The sequence below is a fragment of the Oenanthe melanoleuca genome, chromosome 12 (genome assembly GCF_029582105.1).
Source record: "Oenanthe melanoleuca isolate GR-GAL-2019-014 chromosome 12, OMel1.0, whole genome shotgun sequence".
Classification (NCBI taxonomy): domain Eukaryota; kingdom Metazoa; phylum Chordata; class Aves; order Passeriformes; family Muscicapidae; genus Oenanthe; species Oenanthe melanoleuca.
The window spans coordinates 3,730,001-3,754,369 of record NC_079346.1 but is presented as its reverse complement, the minus strand read 5'-3'; the positions used below and the strand labels follow the sequence as shown (position 1 = coordinate 3,754,369).

Sequence of the window (24,369 nt, the reverse complement as noted above, 5' to 3'; positions counted from 1 at the left end):
AAATCCCAATCTTTATTTACAACATCACTGTTATAAATTACAACAGCACTATTAACATTCTTCTCACTTGCTGGGATACCCGGTGGAGCTCCCCGAGAGAAAGAACATAATGCAGGAAACCATGGCATTTGATTCTGTTCTTATTTAAATGTTTTAAAGTCAGACAAAACTCCACTGAAATCAAGGGCTATGCTACTGAAAACAGCTGCAATTCCACTGCTGCTCCTCGGGCACTGCCAAACAATCTCCCTACATGCAGCGCGCCTCCAAATAAAGTTAAATTAGTTCTAAAATATCAGCAATCCATGCAACTTCTTATTAGTGTGAAATTACTTAAGCCTTAATTCAGCAAGGTACTTAAGCACATTCCTAATTTTACAGGCATGAGACGTACCAGTGACCTTAATCAGACTAGTCACGCACTTACATTTAGGCACATGCTTAAGCATCATGCAACGTTATAAGCCACGATGAGGGACAGTTCCATGTGAATTAAAGGCTGCTTTACAACTCCATAGGCACACTACCATTTTGAGTTTGAGATATATATATATACATGTTTTCTACAAATAAGTGGTTGCACCACTTATAAAACAACCCTTAAAGTATGAAGATCACTGGAGGAGGAACAGTCTTTAATAATCTGAATAACGTCAATCACTTGAAATAGACTTTTAATTCATATCTGATGCTTGCTGGAAGCCTTTTGCAGTGTATACACGTGCTGGCTAGCAGCTTTAAAGCATTCCTTTGCAGACTTTCCCTAAACAGCACTCCTGAATGTGGAACTTTATTGCTTATGAGTAAGCATAAGCAAATATAAGGGGAGAGTGCACACCTACGAAAACAGCTGGGAACAAACACACCACGGCTGAATTTTCACAGGGATGCAAGGCTAAAAATCAACCCAGCAAACATATTTCAGAAGCTCCATCCCTTCAAAGAGCCCACAGAAACCTAAACGATTACTGCCTGACCCGAATTTACCAGGTGAAGTAAAAGCAGCTATTGTAGAACAATAAATAAATACAGAAATAGACATGGACAGCCTACAGAGGACTTCTGGATTTGGATGTGCACATAACCCAGGTGATTACATGTCTAATGACCCAGCTTCTGCATGCCCAAACTTGTACCTGCACACACAACAGCAGAGCTCTGGGTGCCAATGTCAAGGTGCTCTGAGGACTCGGGTTTGTGCAGTTATTTATCAAAGACCTCAGAAGCAAAATAAAACAAAACCGAGACAAAGAGAAAACAATAATCTCAGCAAGTGCAACTAAGCTGCAGTTTCCCCTTACCCTTCAACAGTTAGAGAAAATTTAGGGCTTGTTGGTGTCAATAAGTAGTTATAACAAAGACATTAGCAATAGTGAGGGTAGAGAATGCTGCATGAATGTTCTCAGCATGGTTCATTGACAACTGATCTAAAAATTGAATTATTAAGGAAAAAAATCATTGATTCTAAAACCCAGGCAAGGTAGCCAGCCTATGTTAAAACTTATTTAATTTTTCCAGCGCTGCTTCATTCCTAAGCTCTCAGAGCCACAGCTTTTCCATTGAAAAGCAAAAGACATTTTACGCACAATTTTCCCTCTACTAGAAAGAGGTATATTGTGCCCTTCAGTGAACATAAAATTGATATTATCGTCTCTTAGTTTATATCTCACTACTTAACCTTCAGATTAAAAGTTATTAGATTTGAATGACTAAAAAGACATCATGTCACCTTCCGTTCAATGTTGGGAGATGGCAGAACTTGGGGGAAAAGTCTGAATGATAAAAAACACAAAGTTACTGGGAGAATAAAGTTGTTTTTCACAATTTCTGATGAAACAGCAGAAGCTCAACAAATGCAGTCAGTTTTCACCATGTTGTAATCTTCAGTTATGAGGGTACTACAATACAAAATCAGACACAATCCAATAGCCTGCTTGGAGTTTAATCTATACTTTCAAATGGCTCCTTCAATAGCAACAGCAGTTTAATAATTAGGCTTTATGTCTCTTCGGACAAAATGACTCAACACGGACGCTCCCTTAAAGTCTAACAAACAATTTTGGTCTAACCCAGTTATGTCAATATGAAACAAAGACTTTATCTTGGATCTAATTTAGCAGTTTTGCTCTACAGAGATAAGTCCACATCATGATCAATGGGACCGTAAAACTCCTGATGTGGTTTGTAACCTCTCTTCACAGGTTTGCAAAATAACACGAAACTCATCAATTAAGAAAAAAAAAAAAAAAAAGAAAAAAAGCATTTCTTTCATTTACGCTGCAATATATTCATATTTCTTTCTAGTCAAATTTTCTTTTTGATCTGCCCAATTAAAACAGCCTCTCAACAATACACCAAATCCCCCATTTCTTGTACATTTCCCTTGTCTTTGAACATGAACAAAATCTGAAGAATCCACAAATTCCCTCTGGAGTTCAATTCCCTCAATCTAACACTTCACATCTCAACATTTCATGAAACAACTACTGCCAAAGGACCCAGCTATGGCACCTTCACACAGATGCCACAAACAGCCCAACAGCAGGCACTGACTTGGGCACAGATCAGAATCTAGTCCAAATTTCTTTTGTCTATCAAACCTTCTTTTATATATGAACAAAATTGTATTTTTCACTTGCAGACATTTACTGGAGTAAAAGTAAAAAACCAGGATATAACACCATCGCTTTTTTTCAAGGAAAATTCCCTTCTTTCCTTACTTGGTGGACACATGGCAAAACTAGTATTTATCTAAATTCTTCTGAAAGCTTGAAGTGACACTTCATAATTACAGTATAGTTCAGCTCCAAGACGAAGTGAAGAAAAGAAACTTCCCCACAATTCTTTACATAAACCTCCTCCTTCTTTCTCCACATACCAGTTGCGTTTGTATTTCTATTCCAGTTTGTCATAAACACAGCCACCTTGTAACCCTTTTTATCAAGCAATCTATGCACTACCTAAAAGTACACTACACTCCATCAGACAAGCTATAGGTTTACATTATCCAAACATTCCAATTCTGCCTGCTCAGCGCAGGTTGTCAATAAATGCAAGCGATTGCAAAACAGCAGTGTGTGTTTTTTTCCTTAAGAGAACACTGATAGGAGCCTGCCAGTTCTGCAAAATAAACCCTTTGCAATCTCTGCAGCTAATCTGTCAATAAATTACTATTAAAGTCATACCTCCTCAAAGTTCAAAAGCATTCTGGATTAGACAAAGATACTGAGTTTTATACTCATGGGGCAGTACTTGAAGTTACAGTATCAAAGTGGATCTGGCTATTGATGTGGAGAGGTTTGTATTTCTGCCACCATGCAACACAGCATTTGGTGTCTTGCTGCTATACATCAGGATTCAACTTTGTAATCATTCTCTTTGTTCAATTCATAGTCTTGTTTCACCGCTAATAACGTGAAGAACACTTTAATGAATAGTCCTGAGGATAAAAATAAAACGCAATAAATAATATTTATTTTATAAGCTTAAAAAAAAAAAAAAAAAAGAACTGTCTAGAACTGAGACATCAAACCTTCTATTTGAGGAGATGTCAGAAACCACTGAAGCAACTACAGCTGTGATCATGAACATTAAAAAGCAGTTTGTCCCTATGAGTCTTTGTTTATTTCTGTTTGGTAGGCAGGAGTTGCCCCATCATTACATCCCTTCTGCCCAAGCTTTCCTCGCCCAGCCTGACCTTCAGCTTGTGGGTCACTCCAACACCCACTCTGCACCTCCCAGATGTTTTTCATGATGCCTCAGAGCCAAGAGATGTTGCCAGACTCTGCCTGGTACCCTGTTTCTGGTTTTCTGTTCTGTCACTTGGTTCTGCCTCCATGGACAAAGCTCCTGAGCCCCACTGCCTGACCCCACACCACATCCTACTTTGTGTCTTTAGGAAGTACGAATGATCCAGGTAACCTTCACACCTACTGCAGGCTTTAGAAGCAGGTCACCAAATCCCTGCCCATTCCACCTCATCCTGACAGTCATTGCCATGAGATGCTGGCCTCTGGCCCCTGTGGAGCCAGCAGCAGTGGGAAGGCCACCTCTCCCACCCCCAGCAGGTGCCCAAATAGTGTGAGAAAAGGTTCTCTTTCCCTTATGCTTTGGTTCTGAGAGTAACTTCTATGGGCATTTCCACTTTTTCCAGCTCTTCCACAGACATACCATCCCTGAAGAGTCACTTGTGCTGCTTTGCCTTTCTTACTTTACCAATATAAACACCCAGTTGGAGTTACTTGGCTTTATTATAAATAGCAGAACTCATCCCCACATTTGCTACTCCCAGCTTAACAGTACATTTTATGAGATTGCTAATGCTAAAATAATTGAGCATCACATCACTCTCTGTCTCCTTGCATGGCAGAATCACCCTAAAATGACATGGGAAGCATAAAACTTGTCCTACAAGTCCTCCCTGCACTCACAGCAAGAGTGATCACACCATACACTTCTCTTGCAAACATGAACATCTGTGGTGCTCCATATTTTTCCATGGTAAAATATTTACAAGTTTGCAAACCCATTAAAACTTCCTAAAAAAACCCTAAAGTATTTATGTTTTCCTCTCTCATACTAACAAAGCTATTAGTCCTAATAAATTCATAAATGTCACCAAAAATGTGACCCTAAATTCAGCACAGATGCTTTCACAAGCCATTGGACATGCAGGTTTCACTGCTCTGCCACGCTCAACATGGGAACACAAAACCAACCACAGCAGCAAAGCTCAAACTACCCACCACTCATTTTTTTTTCCCAGACAAAACAAGTGCCAGGTGGCAAAATGAAAAGATTTGAATGAAATGCTCTTAAGAAATAGCTGTTTAATTCAGAACTCATTCATTTGTATTGAAGGAGTGTTTTGTAGAACGCATTCTGTTAAGTGACCTGAGAGCATATGTTGTATACAGAGAAACATCTAAACATTATGCTCCATGTTGTATGTGTATCTGTAAATGCTTGCATTAGCTGTCTGAAAACAACGGGGTTTTCTTCTTTTCAGCGTTTAAAAATGTTTTCCCAACATAAAGATTGATATTTTTATGCTAGCTCTGATTACCCTCTTATTGTTATCAGGATTGGGTTTGTTGGTTGTTTTTTTATTTAATAACTGTTTTAAACTTTGCAATCAACTTACTTTATAAAAGATAAACTCCATGGAGAAGTTAGTCATCAAAACCAATTAGCAGCAGAATTCAAACACAGAACATAAAGGTCTTTGAAGAACTTGGAGAAAAGCAAGATCCCCAACCACATTCACTGTACTGGCAGTGGATAAATAAACTCCAAGCTAAAATCAGAGCTGTGTGAAAGCAATCCCGAGCCTGGCAATCCCATCCCCAGCCCTGAGCACTCAGGTCTGAGCTAGGCACTGTTTGGGGAGGGCTGGAGGACTGGCAATTAATGGGTGCCACTCCTTAATTGACCAAATGGGCGGCTGAATTACACCAGCCATTACACGAGAGGTGACAACATTATCTGAGACATCCTGAGCTCTTGGGATGGCTTTGGAGAAGCCCTGGCACAGGGTTAGTCAGTGGTGGAGAAGCAGAGGTCTGAGCCATTCTGGACCACAGTGTGCACATGTCTGCATGATCCCCCCTCCCTGTTTCTCTCTGCACAAAGCCCCACTGGAAAATTCCATGGTGCTCCTATGGAAAACACAGTGTAATTAACTCATTTTGATACGAAGCCTTTTTTAAGGCAAGACCTTTGTGTTGAGCATATTTTACTCCTCTTCTACTGTCCTATATTAATCAAAGCTGTAACCCCTGTTGTCTTTGCACTACGAATCAGAATGTGCCCCTGGCAAAGAATGAGGGAAAAGTCAACAGGAATTAAGTTTCAGTGCAACTGTTTACTCAACTGTGGCCTGCAGTTATTGAAATTTTATCCATGGTTTTGTGTGACTACTGCAGTAATGAATTCAGCATGGCTGTGATTTTCTCACTGATGGTATTCTCACTTCAAGCAAAAACCTGTAGGACGAAAATGATTGAAACAACCCAAGTCTGTGCATTTAGTATCATCCATTTTTCTGACTTGTTTAATTATGGCAGCTTTCTGTCTTAGACTGGCAAACAGGGTGCCCTGCTCCTCTTCAAGCCCTCACTTTACTTTGTTTTTGAGCACAGGTTTTTTCTTCTCCACAACAACCTGCTAAAAAGATCACTGTACACTTAGGGGAGTCTTAACCAGCTGCCAATCGCTTATTTAAAAGGCTTTAAGAATCCTTATTACATTAGAGAAAGTGAGGGTTAGGCATGAGTGTATTCACCATGGCTCTGCTGCAGCCTTTGTTCCCAAACACATTAATGATACATGCCCAGCACTTTGGTGTAAAATTTCCTCAGAGGGCTTCAGAATTTTATCAGGGAAAAGAAAAAGCCAAAATGTATTATGTGGATAATTTACACTGGTGAATCTGGTCACTTCCCAGAAAATACACTAATTAAAATACCAAGGCAAAACACACAATTTGGTTCTGATTCTTCTGAGTTGAGGAACACTGACATGGATGTATTTATTTATTTATTCTAATGTTTTGCACAGCAGATACCTCTGCAGCCTTCCTCACTAATAGAAAACATTCTGTTGATAGAGGTTGCTAGGTTATATTAAAATTTGTTGCAAAAACAAAACTTAACGTTAGCGTATTTTCCACCCAGTGACATATTTTGGAAACCAGTTATTTGTATACAGCACTTCACCCAATCGCTGCCACCAGACTCAACACATTCAGGCAACGGAAGCAAGCCCTGATCTTTGGGTGTTTCCAGGGAATGATTAAAAAGGAGCCCCGGAAAAGAAGTCCAAGGTTTCTCTTTACACCAACAACTGCAATCCCCTACGGGCAAAACCACACAGAATGTCACAGGCGAGTCCTAAAAGCATCCTCTGCCTGGCAAGTACAAAGGGTTTGGGAGGGGGAGAGGATTAAATGCTTCATGCTTTTCCTGTAGGTAGGGAACTTGTAATGCATCTTACAGTACCTGCTGTTGCTGGAGATGTGCTAAATCTGCAGCCCCAATTTCAACGGAAGGTGTCTCGCCGTTTGATCTCACTTCCCGCAGGCTGCACTCTAGTAAATGGTTGCCACCGCTCGCTCCATTCTGAATGGCTGAACCGTTACTTTTTGTCTCAGTCCCAGATTCTTGCATCATGACTCAAAAACCTGAAATAATTTAGGGGAGGGGAGGGGGGAGGAAAAAAAAAAAAAAAAGCAGCTGTTAAAACAGTTGCTGTATATAAGGAGACATGCCCTGTTTTAAATCCTGCCAAAACTGTAAACATATGTCATTTTCCTTCATACGATTTATCTTTCATTAATGGTTCATGCTACTAGTTTATGTTTATTTATCCATTGGTACAGCTATAATTTTAGTAAGTTAGTTCTCTTCTAAATATAGTATTATTTGCTCAACATCTTTTTTCCCTTAGAGAAAAAAAAATATTTTTGAACGAACACACAGAATCCATAATTAAATTTCTCTAGTTACATCTGGATGCTTTCCTTTGAAACGGATGAGTCATTCCTGGCAACATATGATGGACAATATCAAAAATGTGATACACACTGTGTAGGGGCATGGAGGTGAAGCAGAGCATTCACTATTTTGGTTTTGCCTCATACCATGGTAGTGCCAAATTAGCACCTTTCATTACTCTGAAGCAATTTAGGCTTAATCTGGGATGTGCTGAACCATCACCAGTTTTCATTTCAGGAGAACTGCTATAAATGCTCAGAATTAGTCTTGTTGGCTCAGTTTTTGGCTATGGATTTGGTCTGGTTTTGGATGCTCTTGTGGCATTACAGTGAGAAGCCTCCTGTGTTGTTTGGCTAAACATCATCTCAGAAGTCACAGCTCCCTCCAGCCAGCCCTCTCTACTGACCCTTGGTGTCAGGCTGTCCCTGGGTGCTTCACACTCTGTGTTCACCAAAAAGCTGCAATGAGGATGAGGACAAGCACCCAGCTCCTTATTCCAGACCCCCAGGGATTTACACACCCTCAGGAACTAAAATCAGCATTTCTGCACAAAACTCTTCATACAATGCACATACACTGGTATTCTGCTACAAACCACTACCTCAGAGATATTATGATGACTTTTTTTCTAAGTATTTCCACCTGCAAAGCTCCAGCTTCCAGGATTTAAATGCCATTAACGTGTCTCCCCTACACCCAGGGGAGATGGGGCACGGAAAGCCAAGCTGTGTGTCCCAAGCACAACCACACTCGTGTGTCCCCACACTAACCACATGGACATATGAGCCAAATGCCCCTGTGCAGGGCAGTTCACCTCAGAAGGAAGATGCTTTATTTTCAAGGAAGAACCCATTTGAATTCAGTAAACCAAGCACATGGATGGTTGTAGGACAGATTCAAACATTCTGATTACATTTAAATAAATTTCAGCTGGTCTATGGAAACTTCTTTCAATCTGTTTTGTTAAATCTTCAAATTATGCCAGGGGACAAAAGGGCTTGGAGATTCATTATAAAGCTTCTGTCAACTCCCCTGTAAAAGCTCCAGAGATCTAAACAAACCTACAGATTTTCCAACACCACTAGGAAATGCTTTTGGATTTTAACATGATCCTGCTCTGATACACACCAAGTATGGTGTGTTTTTCATTTTCAGCACTGTAAGGAAAGCCCATAAGCATGATAAGGTCTAAATAAGTGTTTACATCTAACAGGCAAGGCTGGATTACACACCAGGCAGCAACTGTATGGCACAGGTTGCTTTGGAAGAAGAGACAGGAGTCAGAATCCACAGACAGCTCCCAAGATATCACTCAAAGATATACCAGGCAATTTTTATATGCTACACTGCTAAAAAAAAGATTTACCTCGTTTACCCCATGACAAATCAAAAAGAAGGAATTGATTGCTTTCCATTTCCACCCAAACCTGGAGCCAGGTCTTAACTGGAGAAAATGGAGAACTACATTAATTTACCCCACCAGCAGATGAGGACAAGGATGACCACCAGGAAAGACACTGGGTTAGAGGGTTAAACCCAGAGACTCATGCCTTTGACTGCTTTGCAGCATGACAGCAATGGTGGGTGCCACGTCCCCACCTCCCAGACCAAAGCTGATGGAAGAAGGACACGCTCAAGAACAGGTAGAAGGTGTCTCCAGCAGCTACTGTGGTGGAAAGAGATGCTAAAATCCACGTGCCAGAACAGTAAAGAAGTACATCTCGCTTTCCAGCACTTCTGATGCAACAAATGGGAAGTGAGAACCTGGATAAATAAGCAGTAGGGTCAGAGGAAGCACCAAGAAAAGCTCTGACAGCAGCAAGAAGAATGTGCACCACTGAGGAGCAGATCCATCACTGCCTGATCACGATTTGTTGGCTTGCCCTTCTCAGCAAAATATCTCCAGGACACAGAAAATAATTCACTACCAAACTGGTCAAGAAATTATTTATTGTCTCTAGGACTGCAAAATGGTCCTGGAAAAAAAAAAAAAAACAGTAGAAATTGCAACAATTTTTCTAACCTATAAGGGTAAGAAAAAGATGGATTATTTATTGTATATGGTCAGAAAAAGATCATAGTTTTTGAGAACCTTTTCCATGACAAATTTCATGCTCTGTTTTACCTTTTGAAGGTAAACCAGCCAGTTACCAGCTCAGCTGCACAGGACCCTGGCCACCCTATGGATCCTACCCAGCAGAACTGCCAGCTACCAAAGGAATGAAGCCAGAAACAGAATTTTCCAAGGGACCACGTTTAAACTTTCAAAAAATTATTTTAAAAGCAGAAGTGAACATCTTTAAGCAAATTTTGCTTAAAAAACACCAATTTATAAGCAGTTTATATAACATAAACTAGATGTCTGTACAAAACAAAAGCACTTTGTTAAAATACCTCCGATAGAAAACTGGTATTTCAAGGGAAGAAAAGATAAAACTGTTTATTTCTTCACTGAAGTCAAATGTGAGTTGACATGAATAATCACAGTTTGGTTTGATCATTAAGTGTCATGTCATGAAAAATCAACCTGTGAGAGCTTTCTGCAAGAATGATTATTATTTGTCTTTTTGAGCACACCTAAATGAGCTGAGGTGATCGTACACCGAGGATGGCTGAGATAATTGTCTCTTCCCAGCACAGAGGAGATGAACTTAGAGGAGCCTATTACTGAAGTTTGTCATTCAAAATTGTGAAAGAAAAATGCAAAGCAAGGTTGACTTTATGCAACATAATTAGGTTCTGTGGGAACTGAACTGAAACTCCAGGTGAAGTATCACAAACCGTGATTCTGGTCTGAATACAACCAACACAGTGCTGGAGAAGCTGTTATGCATAATGATTTATTATAAGAAATAATAATACTCCACAACTGCTTCCATGACAGGCAGAAGACCTGGTTCTGACTTAAGAAATTTAATGGTAGAAGAGCCTACGTCCATCTCGTGTTCTAGAAAGCAGAATGATTCTCTTATCAATTCTGCAAAGAAAAATGCATTTTTAAAACTTAAAATATGTGGGTTATTACCAGTTAAGTACTTTTCTTTTTTTCTATATATCTAAAAATTCTTTGATATTTCATGTAAGGAGGGATACAGAATAACTCTGAATTATTACAGATGACACAAGATGTTTTTCCCCATGAAAGGACCAAAGGTAGACTGCAGTACCAACAGCTTGTGAAACTTTATCCTGAAATCAAGGGGCACATAATAAAAGAACTGTTCTGACTTAATGTCCTCTTGGTTTAAAAATTTCAGAACAGTGATCAGTTTCTTCACATTCCCATTTTAACCTGCACAGAAATTTTTCTAGCTTTGATGCACAGTCAAACACAAAGTCAAAGCCCTGCAGCTGGGCCCATCTCTTTGGTGAATATGTTCAAGGTAATGGAGCAAAATTCCAGTGAAGCGAAATCAAAAGAAGGAACTCTGTCAACAGGAGGACAACAGCTCATCATCTTCCAGATGACTTGGAGAGAAGCAGGGGACAGCCAATTTCTTAAAGATGTGGTCAAAATGGAGAAAACATAGGTCAGATGTGAACTTTGCCTGAATCAAAATAATCTTTCTGATTACTCCAGTGTCGGCGTTTTGAGGTAAATAAATAGAACCTGAAGGAGTGTTAATTCTGAAAAGTCTTTGCTAATGCATTAAAAACAAGTCCATAAAGTCCATAACACCGCCAAGACCAGATGCTGCCGATACACATCTCAGCTCCACTGGCCTATTAAGATGAGCAAGGTTAAGCATGGAGATTAGTAGGCAGGAGGTGGGCGCTGAAGTGTGCCACTGCTGCAATTCTGCTACCAGTATAGTTCCTGAAGACTAAGCAGCATTGTTTAATGTCAGCATGAGGGAGGATTTACTGACTGAAGCACCTGTCAGAATAAGGACCCACTCCAAGTCTGAAAGACTAAGGGATTGATATTCAGATGTCTTAGATGCTTCACCATACACATAAGCATCTGGTGAGGCATTTTCAAGATTCCTCAATAAGCACCAATCTATATCTTTAAGCATATCATCACCTTTATAAAAACATCTCTGGGGTCTTCAGGCCTTAAAATCCCTGTTTAAATATATTTCCAGACTCAATGTGGACTACAGATTCACAATGTAGCTTGTGTGTTTCAAAGTTTCTTCCAGGGTGATGATTATATTTCAGACGTTAGTACTTGGAGGTGTTTACAAATACATATATGCACATAAAGATCATTAAGCATTTCTATCCCCTAAGATCAGTGATAGAGCAAAAATGTTGTCATAATAAAACCCTTCTTTGCCACATTTGTGAAAGATTTTAAGCTAACAAAAAGTTCAGTCTTTATTCCAGGGCAGTTAATTAAGGTTGACCAAGTCAGGCAGAAGTAAATTAACTTGGCTGATCAATTATTTATATGAAGCAGAATAAATGCCCTTAAAGAACTTGGCCCAGCCATGAAAGGACATGTAAATTAAACACAACACAGATATATAAAATGTATTTCTACTTTTATAGGCAGAAGATTCAATGCTAAAATCAGTTTTAAGTGAGTGATCAGATCACACGATCTCGTCCAAAATTCTCCAGCAGGCATTCTATCCATACGTGCATGGTTTATAAATACAAGTTCTACCTATTTGTCACAAGCAGCTCCCCAAAAAAGGCTCAGGAATAATTTTAGGGCATTCATCTGTGCAATTATTAAAAACAAAACCAAAAAAAAAACACTGTTTGGAAGAATTCCACAACAACATAACACCGCGAATACAGGATTTTACCTCTCGAAAACGAAACGTGATCCGGAGTGTGACCAGCAAGAGAACACAGAGAGCAGGAGCAAAGCTGCCTCCCCACAGCACAGGGACAGACAAACACCTGCAGCACCAGCCTGGCACTGCTGTGACCCACAGCAGGATCCCAACAGCTTTCCCAGGAGACCCTTGCCCCACTCACAGGTGGTCTCTTCTAGTCCCGGTATCTTTGGAGCAAATGCCCTGCCAGGGAAAGAACCTCAGGCTCCACATCCTACCACAGGTAGTGAATTTTTCCAGGAACATGTTTTGATGTCCGCCAGCTGATGCCAAAACAGCCATCTCCTCCAGCTGACACCCCGTGCCTAGGCTGGCGAGGCAGCCAGCAGCACCATGCCGCCATCCATGAGTTCAGTAAAAGAAAAAGGATCCACTAGTGGAAATTAAAAGCCTTGTGTAAGGTAAGGCTTGATGTGCCGTGGGGGAAGGCGTACAGATGTTCAGCTGCTCATTTACTAAATTACACCATGTCACAATTAACTGTGAATCAGCCAGCTTCACATGAGCAGCTCAAGGGCTGCCACCATGCTAAGTGCAGAAGTAACGCCGGGGAGGGAAGTCCAAACTAGCCAGGTGGACCAGATGACTTCTCTTTGCCTGTGTTTGTGGTTAGCACGACTATTAGAGAGAGCTATCCCAACATATGGCATGATTTAACTAAATCAGATCATGCTGAACTCACCAGCCTTTCTCAACTTACAAACCCCTCCGCTCTCGTCATTGCAGATGGGTGAACACCCGTCATGCTTTTAGAGTTTTCAGTAGCCGTCATTTATCCTGCTGACAGGGTGTATTTTAGGTATAATTATGTACTAACTAACTATAGATCAACTGTCAGTACATTAGGGTACTTTTTGGATAAAACTTCATGCTTACCCCTTTGAAGGCCACTCGCCTACACACTACTGGTGGTTGCTGAATTGTGCAGGAGTAGGAGAAAGGAGAAGGGGATTCAAAGTGCAATTAAGGATCATCTTTAGGAATCAACCAAAATAGTAGCAAACAGAGCAAATCAGGCTTCGCTGTCCTAAAAAGTGATGCTGAGTCACGTCTGACAGCAGGGTTTGGAGGAGGAGAGGCAAACATGGAGCAAGGCAAGGGAAGGAACATGCACGGGATGTGTGGAAAGAGGAAACAAAGAGACAGCGACGAGGTGAAATCCTTTGATATTTCCTCAGCTTAAAGAGGTAATTCAATGCATTAAAATGGATCCTTGAAATTTCAAAGGATGAAACTCACACAACAAAGATTGTCGAGAGTGCTATTTTCTAGGATTAGAACAAAAATGTATTGGGATTTGCTATATGATCTTACATCGCTGAGCAAGACTGTACACTTGCTGTTATGCAAGCACCATCTTCCAATAGAGAATTTTCATAATTATAACAGAAAGGCGTAAATTTTCTAATGCATGGCAGTTCAAAAAGTAATCAAGAGAATGAGCCTGAGGGCTATTTTAATGTATGCAAAGCTAGTGACCCACAGTAAATGGGAGGTAGGCTTCAATGAATGCAAAGTAATGCACACATACTAAAGACCTGGTCTGATGAGGGACGGCTAAAATTAACACCCAATTAATTTCCGAATTGACAAACAAATGAAAGCCATAAATCTACTTTCTCATTAATTTTCTTGTGGTATAATTTAAAGCAGTAATATGAGGGCAAAAACTGAGCATTATCCATCATAAATATCAAAAAAGATAGCACTGTAACACCATAAATTATGCATATTACCTGTTGTTAAAAATGATTAATGTATTATCAACTTTATCGTGCACTGTATATGTCTAGACATATCTAAAATCTGAAATTTCATTTAGTGCTTAGGAAATAAAGGGTCCAGAAGAAATGGGACTACCCGCAGCATATCCTTGCCTCTGCCTTCTGACTCTCTCACTTCAGCTGGACTCATCCCAAGCCTTGGGCTGCTGGAGTTCGAGCACATGGCTGAGGTGATGTGCTGGCTTCCCCAGGAAGGGAAACAAATCTCACTGCTCCTGGAGCATCCCTATAGATCAGAGCCCTGGCACCTGGTTCACACAGGGCTGCTCCCCTTCCCTGCCCTGCTGACACTGGGGTAGAGCTACTTGGTGATGCAGAGCCATGGGGAGGAGACAGAAGTAAAAGCAAGGAGCAGGAAAACGTGAAGGTGCATCTAAATTCAGTGAATGAAATGCCTGTGCTTTCCACAAGTGGTGGAGTATAACAGCCAACAGGAGAAGAACACAAGTTGCCCAACCTCCTCCCTGTGGGTCCTGATGGTGACCAGCCTGGCTTGTTACCCCCTATTATGGGTTTATGTCCTCTTACCACCCTCAAATCTGCTGAATGGCAGCTCCTGTCTAGAAGCAGACAGTCACAAATTTTAATTTATTTAACTATATGCAATGGCAACCCCTCTTTCACTGTTGGGGTGTGTGGTTCACACTGCCTGGGTTCCGTTTTCCAGCAGCAGTGTGTTATCATCAGGGCCACAGCAACCTGAAATCATTTGGAGGCAGCTCAGTGAAAGGCTGACTGATGCTCTGCAGGAACTGAAATTTAAGACTGCTGTGGTGAGAAGGGATGGGGAACCAGGAGCTTAATCCCACTTGTGCCACACTGACTTATTGTGAAATCATGGTCAAACAACTTCAGCTGTCAGAGAACCAGTCAGTGCAGCTACCCCTAAGGAAGTCTCTTCTGCTGAGGGTGTTGCTGACCACAATCAGTAAGAACAGAGATTGAGCAAATCCAAGAATTAATTGAAACAAACATTAAAAAGTTTGCCATTTACTCTATTCAAATGAGCTGGAGTTGGTGCCCATGAAAAACCAGAGCACTAAAACATACTAAGCTGTGAAGATACCAGGTCTTTCTCCCTTCCATGAGGCAACACCCAAAGCATTAGACAGACAATGAACAATTCAACTTTCCTCAAATCATAGTTTTGCATTCTCCCTTCACTTTACAAATCCACACAGAAGTTACTCCCAGTCTCACCTTGGATAAACAAAGCCCCTTTGCAAAGCCAGCTCTATCTCAATCTATGCCTCTCAGCTTGACAGCTATTAAACCCATATTCAGCATGAAGCTCATGCCATAGATGCATAAAAGCTCTGGAGCTGGGCCACTTCCAAGTGACTGGCAAATATGATGTAATCATTTACATACCATCATCGACAGAGTGAGGTTCCTTCCTCTCTCTTGGGGAGAGCTGTCTTTCAGCTGTGTGCTTGACAGAAATCATCTTTACCATCACCGGGATCATTGCTTAGTTGGAAGGAAAGGAAATGGCGAGTGGCCAAAAAAACCCCCAAGCCAAACCAGAAGCCATAGTTCAATGTACCATGCGACTCCACATGGACACGAGCACCACGGCACCAGAGAAGTGACTCCTCCAGGAGGAAGGTCACAAGTGCAGCAGGGTGAGGTGCAGAGTTCCCTGGGTGCTGCCCCGTGGTGGGGGTCCCTGGGGAGGTACCCACCTGCTCATCCCAGCCCAGGCATCACAGCAGCGAGGGGCTCCCTGCCGTTCCGTGCACAACAGGAACAGAAACTGCAGGGCTGCTCTCACAGCCAGGACTTATTTGTTTGCATGCACACTGCTCTGAGCTTGCATCACAAACTCTTGCAGTCTGCCTCACAGAAAAACAGGTGACTGTTCAACCAAATAAAAGACCAAAGTTGCATTTAGTAAATACAGTCAGTTTGTGCCAGACAGCAGCAGCACTGCTACAACAAGATAACACGAAACCTCGCACCAAGTGCTGGCTGTAGATGAATTAGACTCCCACCCTCCATGCACATCTCCATTAAAGCATATCTAAACTCTCTAGCAGCCTCCAGAAGTCAAAAACCACCTCAAAGCCAGGTGCAACTCTAACAATTCTGCACAATGCCATTTTCACTTCACCATTTTCACTTCGTTCACAGCAGCAAAGGTTTGATTCATGGCAGTAACACGAGTCAATTAATGACCAGCTTGTCCACTTACACACTCCAGGTACCTCCTGCTCCCCTCCAGCCCTGACACTGCAGCCCAAACAAGCAGTATTTTTGGATCACTGATGCAAACTAGGGAATACAGGGGATCACATTTTTATGCATATGTTGTTGTCTTCTTTTCCAAGGGGTGAAGAGGACAATTGTTTAATTTTATCCTTTCTATGCATGTGTATCCAAGATATCTTAATAAATTAATTCACATATAAAGGAACAGACAACCCCTTCACATTTTAACAAATGTATTCACATACACAGGAAGAGACAACACCTTCACATAAAAACAGCTAACATTTCTTTTTCAAGGTCACTCAAAGAGGTTTTACTCCCTTTGTGTGAAAAGCCCTAGCCATTTACTGTTAGTGCTAACAGGTCCTGCCTGGCATTTGAAATTCAAGCCCCACTCAGAAACAATAACAAACAATAATTTTGAAAAACAAAGATGGTGCAAGCAAGTTTTTCTTGCTCGTTTTCAAAACAACCCAAAAGCAACAACTACCAGGATGGCTCTCTAATTAGGACTCCCAGAAACCAAAGAACAAACAGGCAGCAGAGAGAAATTAGCAGATGTAAACGCAGTTTTCCAGTTATAAAAAGAAGAAAAGCAGCCCCGTCATCTCACTCACAGGAGGAGGAGCAACAAAGCACGTTTCAAATTTGGTATTTTCTCTCCATTCAAACAGCTCTCCTTCTAAAACAGATTTTCCTCAGATCTCCTCAGAAGTAAAACAGAAAGCTTTGCCTTTTCCAACTCCATCGAGGGCACAGGCATCAATTAAAATCCGACGTGAGAAAAGAGGGAACCCGAGAAGCCCCCGACCAAATGCTGACATAGAACACAAGGCCGTACTTTTGGGATGATTACCTGGTTCATAGCCCTATACCTTTATCCTAGACCTTCTACCTCCTTGCTTGCTCCATGCAGGATTTTCTAGCCATCAGCCATCTACCGCTGTGCTAGTCGTCTTGCAGGAGTGCTCTCTCCCTTCTGAAAAAAGCAAACAACTGGATAGATATCATTACACTAAGGAAATCTCTTGGAAAAACCAAACAACTTGCTAATCTTTCTAGCCCCTTCACCCAAGTTAAAGATAAGCAAAGCAAACCGAAGTGAGTTTCAGCCACATTCCAGGGACAAGCTCCCCTTTTTCTCCTTTATCAAAATCCCAGCATTTAAAGGTTTTTTTCCAGACCTTGCAGGATAAACTGCTGCTCACACCCGCAAACAAAGCAATATTTGTTTAATAACTGATTGCTGCCATGGGTACAGTAAACAAGGGGCCCAGCATTTGTGTTTATGAACAAACACATCATCTTGCAAGAGCAATTTAACATTAACCAGGTGGAATAATCAACAGACTTCATAGGTGACACTCGGGGCAGGACTAATGTAAACAGAGCAGGGAGGAGAAAGGGGCCACTCTTAGGGAATCAAGGTTGAGGCAAATGCATTACAGAGTAAACAGCTGGGAAGAACTCAAGACAAACAAATAGTCATTCTTCTGACATTTCGAGAAGCAGAAAGGTTGTACGTTACATGCATCAGCTGCTGACCACCATGAAATCAAACCAGTTGGGGACCAGGCCTTCTTGTTTACACAGTGCCATGTTTGCTTATAAACAACAATTTGCTGTTACCAACCTCGCATTACTCATTGCATAAACGAGCAGATCAAGTGAAATCCTGTTAACTCTTCTGTGGATTGAGGGTTTTTTCCTCCCCTTCAACAACAACAAACAAAAAAGCCTTTGCAGTCTTGCTGTGCAACCTCAAGACAACAGGCAGCAGGGGAAAATACAGAGCTGTGCATCTGTTCCGATAAAGGGGAAAGAAAGGAGTTGAAAACACTTGAAAGTGTTTCACAAAACAAGATTTACCGGCCAAACCACTGATGTGAAAGATCCATTTGCATTTTTTAAAAAAATCAAAACCCAGAAAAGCAACAACTGCAAAAGGTGGGGTGCAAAATTTTCATTTCACTCCTAGAACAAACAAGCAAAGCAACAGCTTTTAAGCAGCCCAACCTGCCCAGACGACCATGGACACGTGTCATTTACACACCCATGGCTGTGCCAGGGCCCTGCAGAGCACTGAAGCCATGGTTCAGCCCTCCTCCCCCTCCTTTCTCTCTCCCACCCTCAGCCCCCTTGCCTCTGCCTCCCATCACCATTCTCTGATCTTTGTAGATCTCCCCAGCTCCTCTTTGTTAACCCAGAAGCCTCTTGGATGTCTTCTTGCAACAAAAATCTCTGGCCCCCAGCTGCTCCCCACCCAACATCCTTCTCTTGGCCCCAAAGTCCTCAAAGTACTTAGGACACCCAAATCCCCTGGGTCTGCCACCTTCCAGAAAGCCTCTCCTCCATCTCTCATCCTTGTAACACTCATGAAATTTCCTATCTCAGCACTCCTCTAGGGAGGTTTCTCTAAGCTGTCTACCCTGAACATGGATTTTGGGAAAGATGTGAAATATATAGAGAGAAGATGGATGGTTCTAATGGCAGAGGTTAATCCGGGGCTGCAGGTTACATTCCTGCCCTAACACAATCCCTTCATGGGATCTCCATGGGTCCCTTCTTCCCTCTCCTACGTAAAATAAGCCCTTTAAGATGCTTCACAAGTCAGGTGGGGTTAGGGGATGTAGCTGTGGGCTATTCCATGGGTCCTTTTTCCTCCCAGCTGCCCCATTGTCCCTTCCTGGTTCACCCCTATCTTCTGATGTGCACCAGCATCACCACCGAGCACTGAGGAAAATCATCTCAGTCTCAAATCTATGAAGCATCCAAGGTCACAGCTGGCCCTGGCACTAATCTCCCCTCCCTTGCCATTTCATGTGCAAACAGCATGATGGCCAGAAGCCTCCCCCCTCATCATTTTTTTACAAGTTTTAGAATATTTGTTACTTTTTTTCACAGCACAATCCTGGACATCCACAGCTGGCCAAGAACCTTCGTTTTCTTTTTCAGAAAATATTTAGCCTTTTGTTGTAGTAAAAAAAAAAAAAAAAAAAAAAAAAGGAGAGAGAAGAAGAAGAAGAAAAAAGGTTCAAAACCACAAAATCAGTACAACCTACTAATAAGACAGGTATTTAAATAAAACCCAAATGCAGTATTGTTCAGGCAACTGCCTATTTTTTAATACACCAGGTTGACAGCATAATAGCAGGCAGGATGAAAGGTGCGACTCGAGGACGGGGTTGGCGTCCGCACACCAGGAAAACAGAAGTGCTGCCCCATTTCCTGTGCTGCAGCAGAGTATTTCTGATGTCTGGGGCTGCCGGGGACTTAACTCTGAATTAATGATTACACACAATACCCTCCTTTCTCCCCTCCCTGCAGGACAGCGAGGGCCAGCCTCACCGAATGACTGTGGGCAGGCAGGCACGGGTCACGGGGGATTTAGATATTTCACAGCAGCTTCAAAAATTTAGACACTGCAACCTGAAGGCTTCTGAAAACATCAAGCTTCACATAAAAGTCCTGATATTTCCCTACTTGAGACAACTGCTCTCACCTCAGCCACGCTGCCTGTTCCACGCTCCTTTTCCAGCACGTAAAATCACAGTTTATTCAGTACAAAGTAACTACACTATGATAAAAACTATAAGCATATCATTCAAATGCTTTATTGGTCAAATAGATGGATGCTTTTATTAGTCCAACCTTTTTTGTAATGGAGTGCCACTGATGACCCAGTGTTAGCCTCATTCCCTGCTATTAATCACACTTCTAAGAGCTCATTTTGCTTTAAAATCTTAAGAAATTGCTATAATTTAAAGACATGGTGTCTACATAATGGGAAATGCTTCACAGATTGTATCATTCCATATAACACAGAATTTTTATGGCAATGCTGACCACGATACCAAGGTATTACAAAACTTGAATATAATATTTTCTATAAAGAAAATCTAAATGTAAACTTCCTTTTGCATTTGTGGTTTGCCACATCCATAATGTTTTAATCACAGCCTTTTGGGAGCTGCAGTTTTCAACTGCATGTGGCTTACACAGATTAACACTACAAAAACACTCCCTGAACAAATATAAACAGAACAAAACAAAATTAAATGAAAATTAAATAAAATGCAAGGATGGACCGTGAGGGAAAGACTGTTCAAGCTACACTTTTAAAATTTTCACACAAGGTATTTATCCTTTTGTCGACTATATTATCTCTTTCCTTTTTTGCACAGGGAAAACAGATGATGTTTACTGTGAAAAACTTTTATGACAAAGTGGAAGCATCTTACGAATTTACCTACACAGAGAATTAAATTAATATAATGATGGTCCTAACCTATCTTATTAAAGTGTACTTTGTAAAATGTTTTGACAATGTTGACTGCTGCAGGAGGGAAAACACATTTAAGACAATTTCAGCCAAATGCAGAAGCAGAAGCCTTTCATTTTTCAAATGCAAAGTAAAAAGCATCTTTAAACATCTTCTCATGAAAGAAAATGCAGTGCAATTATGTTATATGGCACACACAAAAGCATGTTCTTTTCCTCAGTTCTCTAACAAGATATTAGTACATCCTGGCCTTAGGAATATTATGTGTAAATCACATCATATTCATAGTGTCTGAATTAATTATAATAGGAGCTGGAGAGAAATGTTAACTTTCCAGGTTGTTGCTAAGGATTAGCCCTTGTTTACAATTCTGTATTTATAGAACAAGAAAAATTTGTCAAATGAAGGGCAAAGAGGAAAGCAAGAACACAAATTTAGCTTTGATTTCAAAACAAATCAGATCTTGCAACCATTCCCTGAGAAGAAAACCACAGTTTTTAATGTGAAGATGCAAATGAGTCTCAGAATATAAAAATGTTTTATAATTCTGTGCATTCAACACTACTAGATGTTATTTAAAGAATTTATGTTAACATTTCTCATCCTTGCACAGCAAGTCCAAGATGCTGCAAACAGCATCTATTTAAAATGGATCGTGTTGCTGTGGGGCACGGGGCAGCTCAGGAGGCTGGTGCAGAAGGGAGCAGGGCATTTGGCGCCCTGGCACCAGAATGGGATTCATGGACTGCTCCAAAGGGGTTGACAAGGCAGTGGGAAGGAGAACAAGCCCCTTGCCTTGAACAAGCAGAACACTGGCTACATGGAGATGTGCAGATCAATCCCGAGGAAAAGCCATGACTCTCAAAATCACTGCAAAGGACACGACTATCTTCCCAAACGCAGTACATCTGTGAGATGAACCTTAAGAGAAAGATCCCAAGAAAGGTCCTTCATGCCAAGCATGGTATTTCTGGAGAGCCCTGTAATGCTGGAAGGCTGAAGGCTCAAAGTCTTCATGGGATGGGGTCCCAGTTAGCAGAGAGCCAAAGCTCTGCAGGGACTTGCAGGTGTCGGGCAGCTTGGCAGAACTGGCCAGGGAAGTTTGTACTGCTCGCTGTTCTGAGGATAAAGAAAGCACTTCGGCCTCCAGCACTTTCATTTCTTTGCACAAACAAAGGCACACCCACAACAATTAAATTGCAAAACCCTTTTCATTAGGACTCCTTGTTTTCACACACTTCAAGCCTTCCAAGACGTGCAGTCTCTCTTATGCTCCCACTGTGTGCCTATGTGTGGATAACTAACCAAGGGCAGATTAGTGGCTGCAATTTATGGAGAAGCAAATGGAAAAATGCTTTTTCCCCTTAAAAAAAAAATCATAACCACCAACTTCTGAGCAGGGTGACTTGCAAAAATGCTGACCATCCACAATGGAGAGCATCTAACCCCCCCACAAGAATCAGGCCCATAACACAATATAAAAAAATGCACTTAGCTAAGCTTTTGTGGAAACACAGATGGACTCTTTGCCTTCTTGCCCTGTTCCAAGGACTGTGGCTCTCAGATTACAGCAAGGACAGCACAACACATCAGGGAGACCAAATATGTCTGTGCACACTGGTGTGTAAACTAACACACAAACACATATACACACACTATCCAAGCACCCAGCACACCAGTTCACATCAGCCAGAACAGAATGAGCAGGACAGGAGAGGTGCCTTCATCCCCAGCTTTTTCTTGATGTTTTCTTTCCCAGGAATAGCTCCAGTCTCAGTCCAGAGCAAGGATTCCACCTCATCACATTTATATGCAGAAGATGTGTACATGCAGCATGTTCCTCAGCAGCCACACACATGGATCCCAAGCACCCAAAAATATAGTTGGTCCTCTCCACACTGGCCCAATAGAGAAGCGGGAAAAGAAGCGTGATTTTTTTTTCACCTCAAAATTTCATCTTGTGCCTGAGAAAACTCCTTAAAAAAGCTCTGTTGAAACCAATTTCTTTCTAACTCCCCCAAAAAAGTCCATATGCACACTTTTGAGTCAGAATGAAGGAAACAGAGTTCTTAATCCCTCTTCTGCACTCACCAATGGCTAAGGAGCGAAGCCCACCTCATCAGCCATGGCTGGGAGAGGGAGAGGCAACAACAGAGAGGATTTGCAGGGCACCAAACGAGCCTCTCCAGCTTGCCTTGGCCAATGACAGTGAAAATCTGTGAGCACTCCTGTGGCTGCCCACACCTTTCCATGCATTATGCCAGTGGAACAGAAAACCTCCCAACAGACAGCACTGTGGCACCATGACCTCTCCAGAACCAGCTGTTCAGCCCTGGGCTGGGAGGGACCTTCACTGCCAAGCTTTTGGCAGAGGCTGCTCCAGGAAATGGCCTTTCTGGTGCTGAACCCCCGGCAGCATGCACAGGCCGTTTACAACCAGAAATGAGTGTTTAATGTTCAAAATCTGCACTGAAGACAGTACTTGAACATCTCCAGCCGCTTGCAGGTGCATGGTCCCACAGATGTGCTGGCTCCTAACACTGTAGAGCTAAGGCATGTGGCTTCCTGCTCCAAGGGCTTGTGAAAGAGAAGGATACACTCTATTTACAGCCTATTCCAGACAAGACTATTCAATGTCAGGATGCACCATAAGAGGGTAATTTGCACCCTAAACTGGATTGTACGATACCGCAGCCACAGACCGTATGATCTCTTCCTTTGGATTAGAATTGTTTGCACAAGTCAAAGCAGAACAAGGAGAGTAACAAAACATACAGTGTATTTTGTTCCCCACTGCAGCCACATATTTCAACTGCCTCAGCCGAATTCTTAGAGTAAACATAGCTTTAAAAGAAAATAACTTGAATAAAGAGCTTCTGGAAAGTTCTGACTGATTATGCATGCAAGAATTCTGCTACTGCTTCCTCCCATCATCTGAAAAATAAACCAAACACCCAACTTCCACAACTATCTACAAAAGTGCTATTTTTCTGAAACATGTTACAGTACTATCTGAGGTCTGCAAGTTATAATGAATGCATCTTGTTTTGCAAAATACACAGAGGAGCTCAATTAAATGAACAACTGTAAAGGAAATAGAGCTGATAAAGGAATTAATGCTCTGTGTGCCAGATCATAACACAACATCTAGGATAACAAAGCCATGTCAAACACGCAACCGCTGAAGACTTTAAAAAATGAAATAACAAAGTTAAACCCCAAAATACTTAAACATACAAAATCAGGATATGCAAAAGCTATTTTCAATAATTGACAGGGGAGCATGGGCAGCAACAAACGGATCTCTTGCAGCCGTTCCTTCAAGACTTCCTAAAGACATAAAAAGAAGGATTGTTTTGTAAACGACCACCTGCTCCGCTGGCGATCCGCTCCTCTCTCATTGCCCAACCTGCGTTTTTCCAAAGACCAGGCTAACCCAGTTTCCCATCCGCCAAGGCATGGCTGGAATTACTTCCCAAGTCTGAGTCTGCAGCTCGGTCTCCTTTTTCTCCTTGCCTTCCCGCTCGCCTGTGCCGCTCGGGCTGCCCACACGCTGGAAGGGAGCCGCCAGCCCCGGAGCTGCTCCGGCTGTCGGCACACACGACACCGGTGGGAGCACAGACTAGAGCTCAGCCGGAAGGGAGACAGTCAGGGTTCTGCAAAACCTCGCACGTCGGCTTTTCTCCTTTCGCAGTTGGCGTGTGAACTTGTAACTCGGAAATTGCAAGTTCCCACCAATTTTTTTGGCAACTCGAACGTAATTTTTAGGAAAACATAGTATGCGGCTCCTGGCACGCGGAGCTGCG

At 41.9% G+C, this 24,369-nt stretch overlaps 1 protein-coding gene across 16 annotated transcripts in view; it reads right to left on the bottom strand.

Annotated features, from left to right (window-relative positions):
- The window catches only part of FOXP1 (forkhead box P1), a 378,724-nt gene that overhangs the window by 156,670 nt on the left and 197,685 nt on the right, over positions 1-24,369 (bottom strand). For 5 of the 16 annotated variants that reach the window (XM_056501914.1, XM_056501924.1, XM_056501927.1 and 2 more), the window contains one exon: positions 6,999-7,180. In XM_056501914.1, the coding sequence (XP_056357889.1) occupies positions 6,999-7,169 (171 nt within the window). In that variant the 5' untranslated portion in view covers positions 7,170-7,180. The other 11 variants (XM_056501913.1, XM_056501925.1, XM_056501920.1 and 8 more) reach the window with 6 other exon arrangements.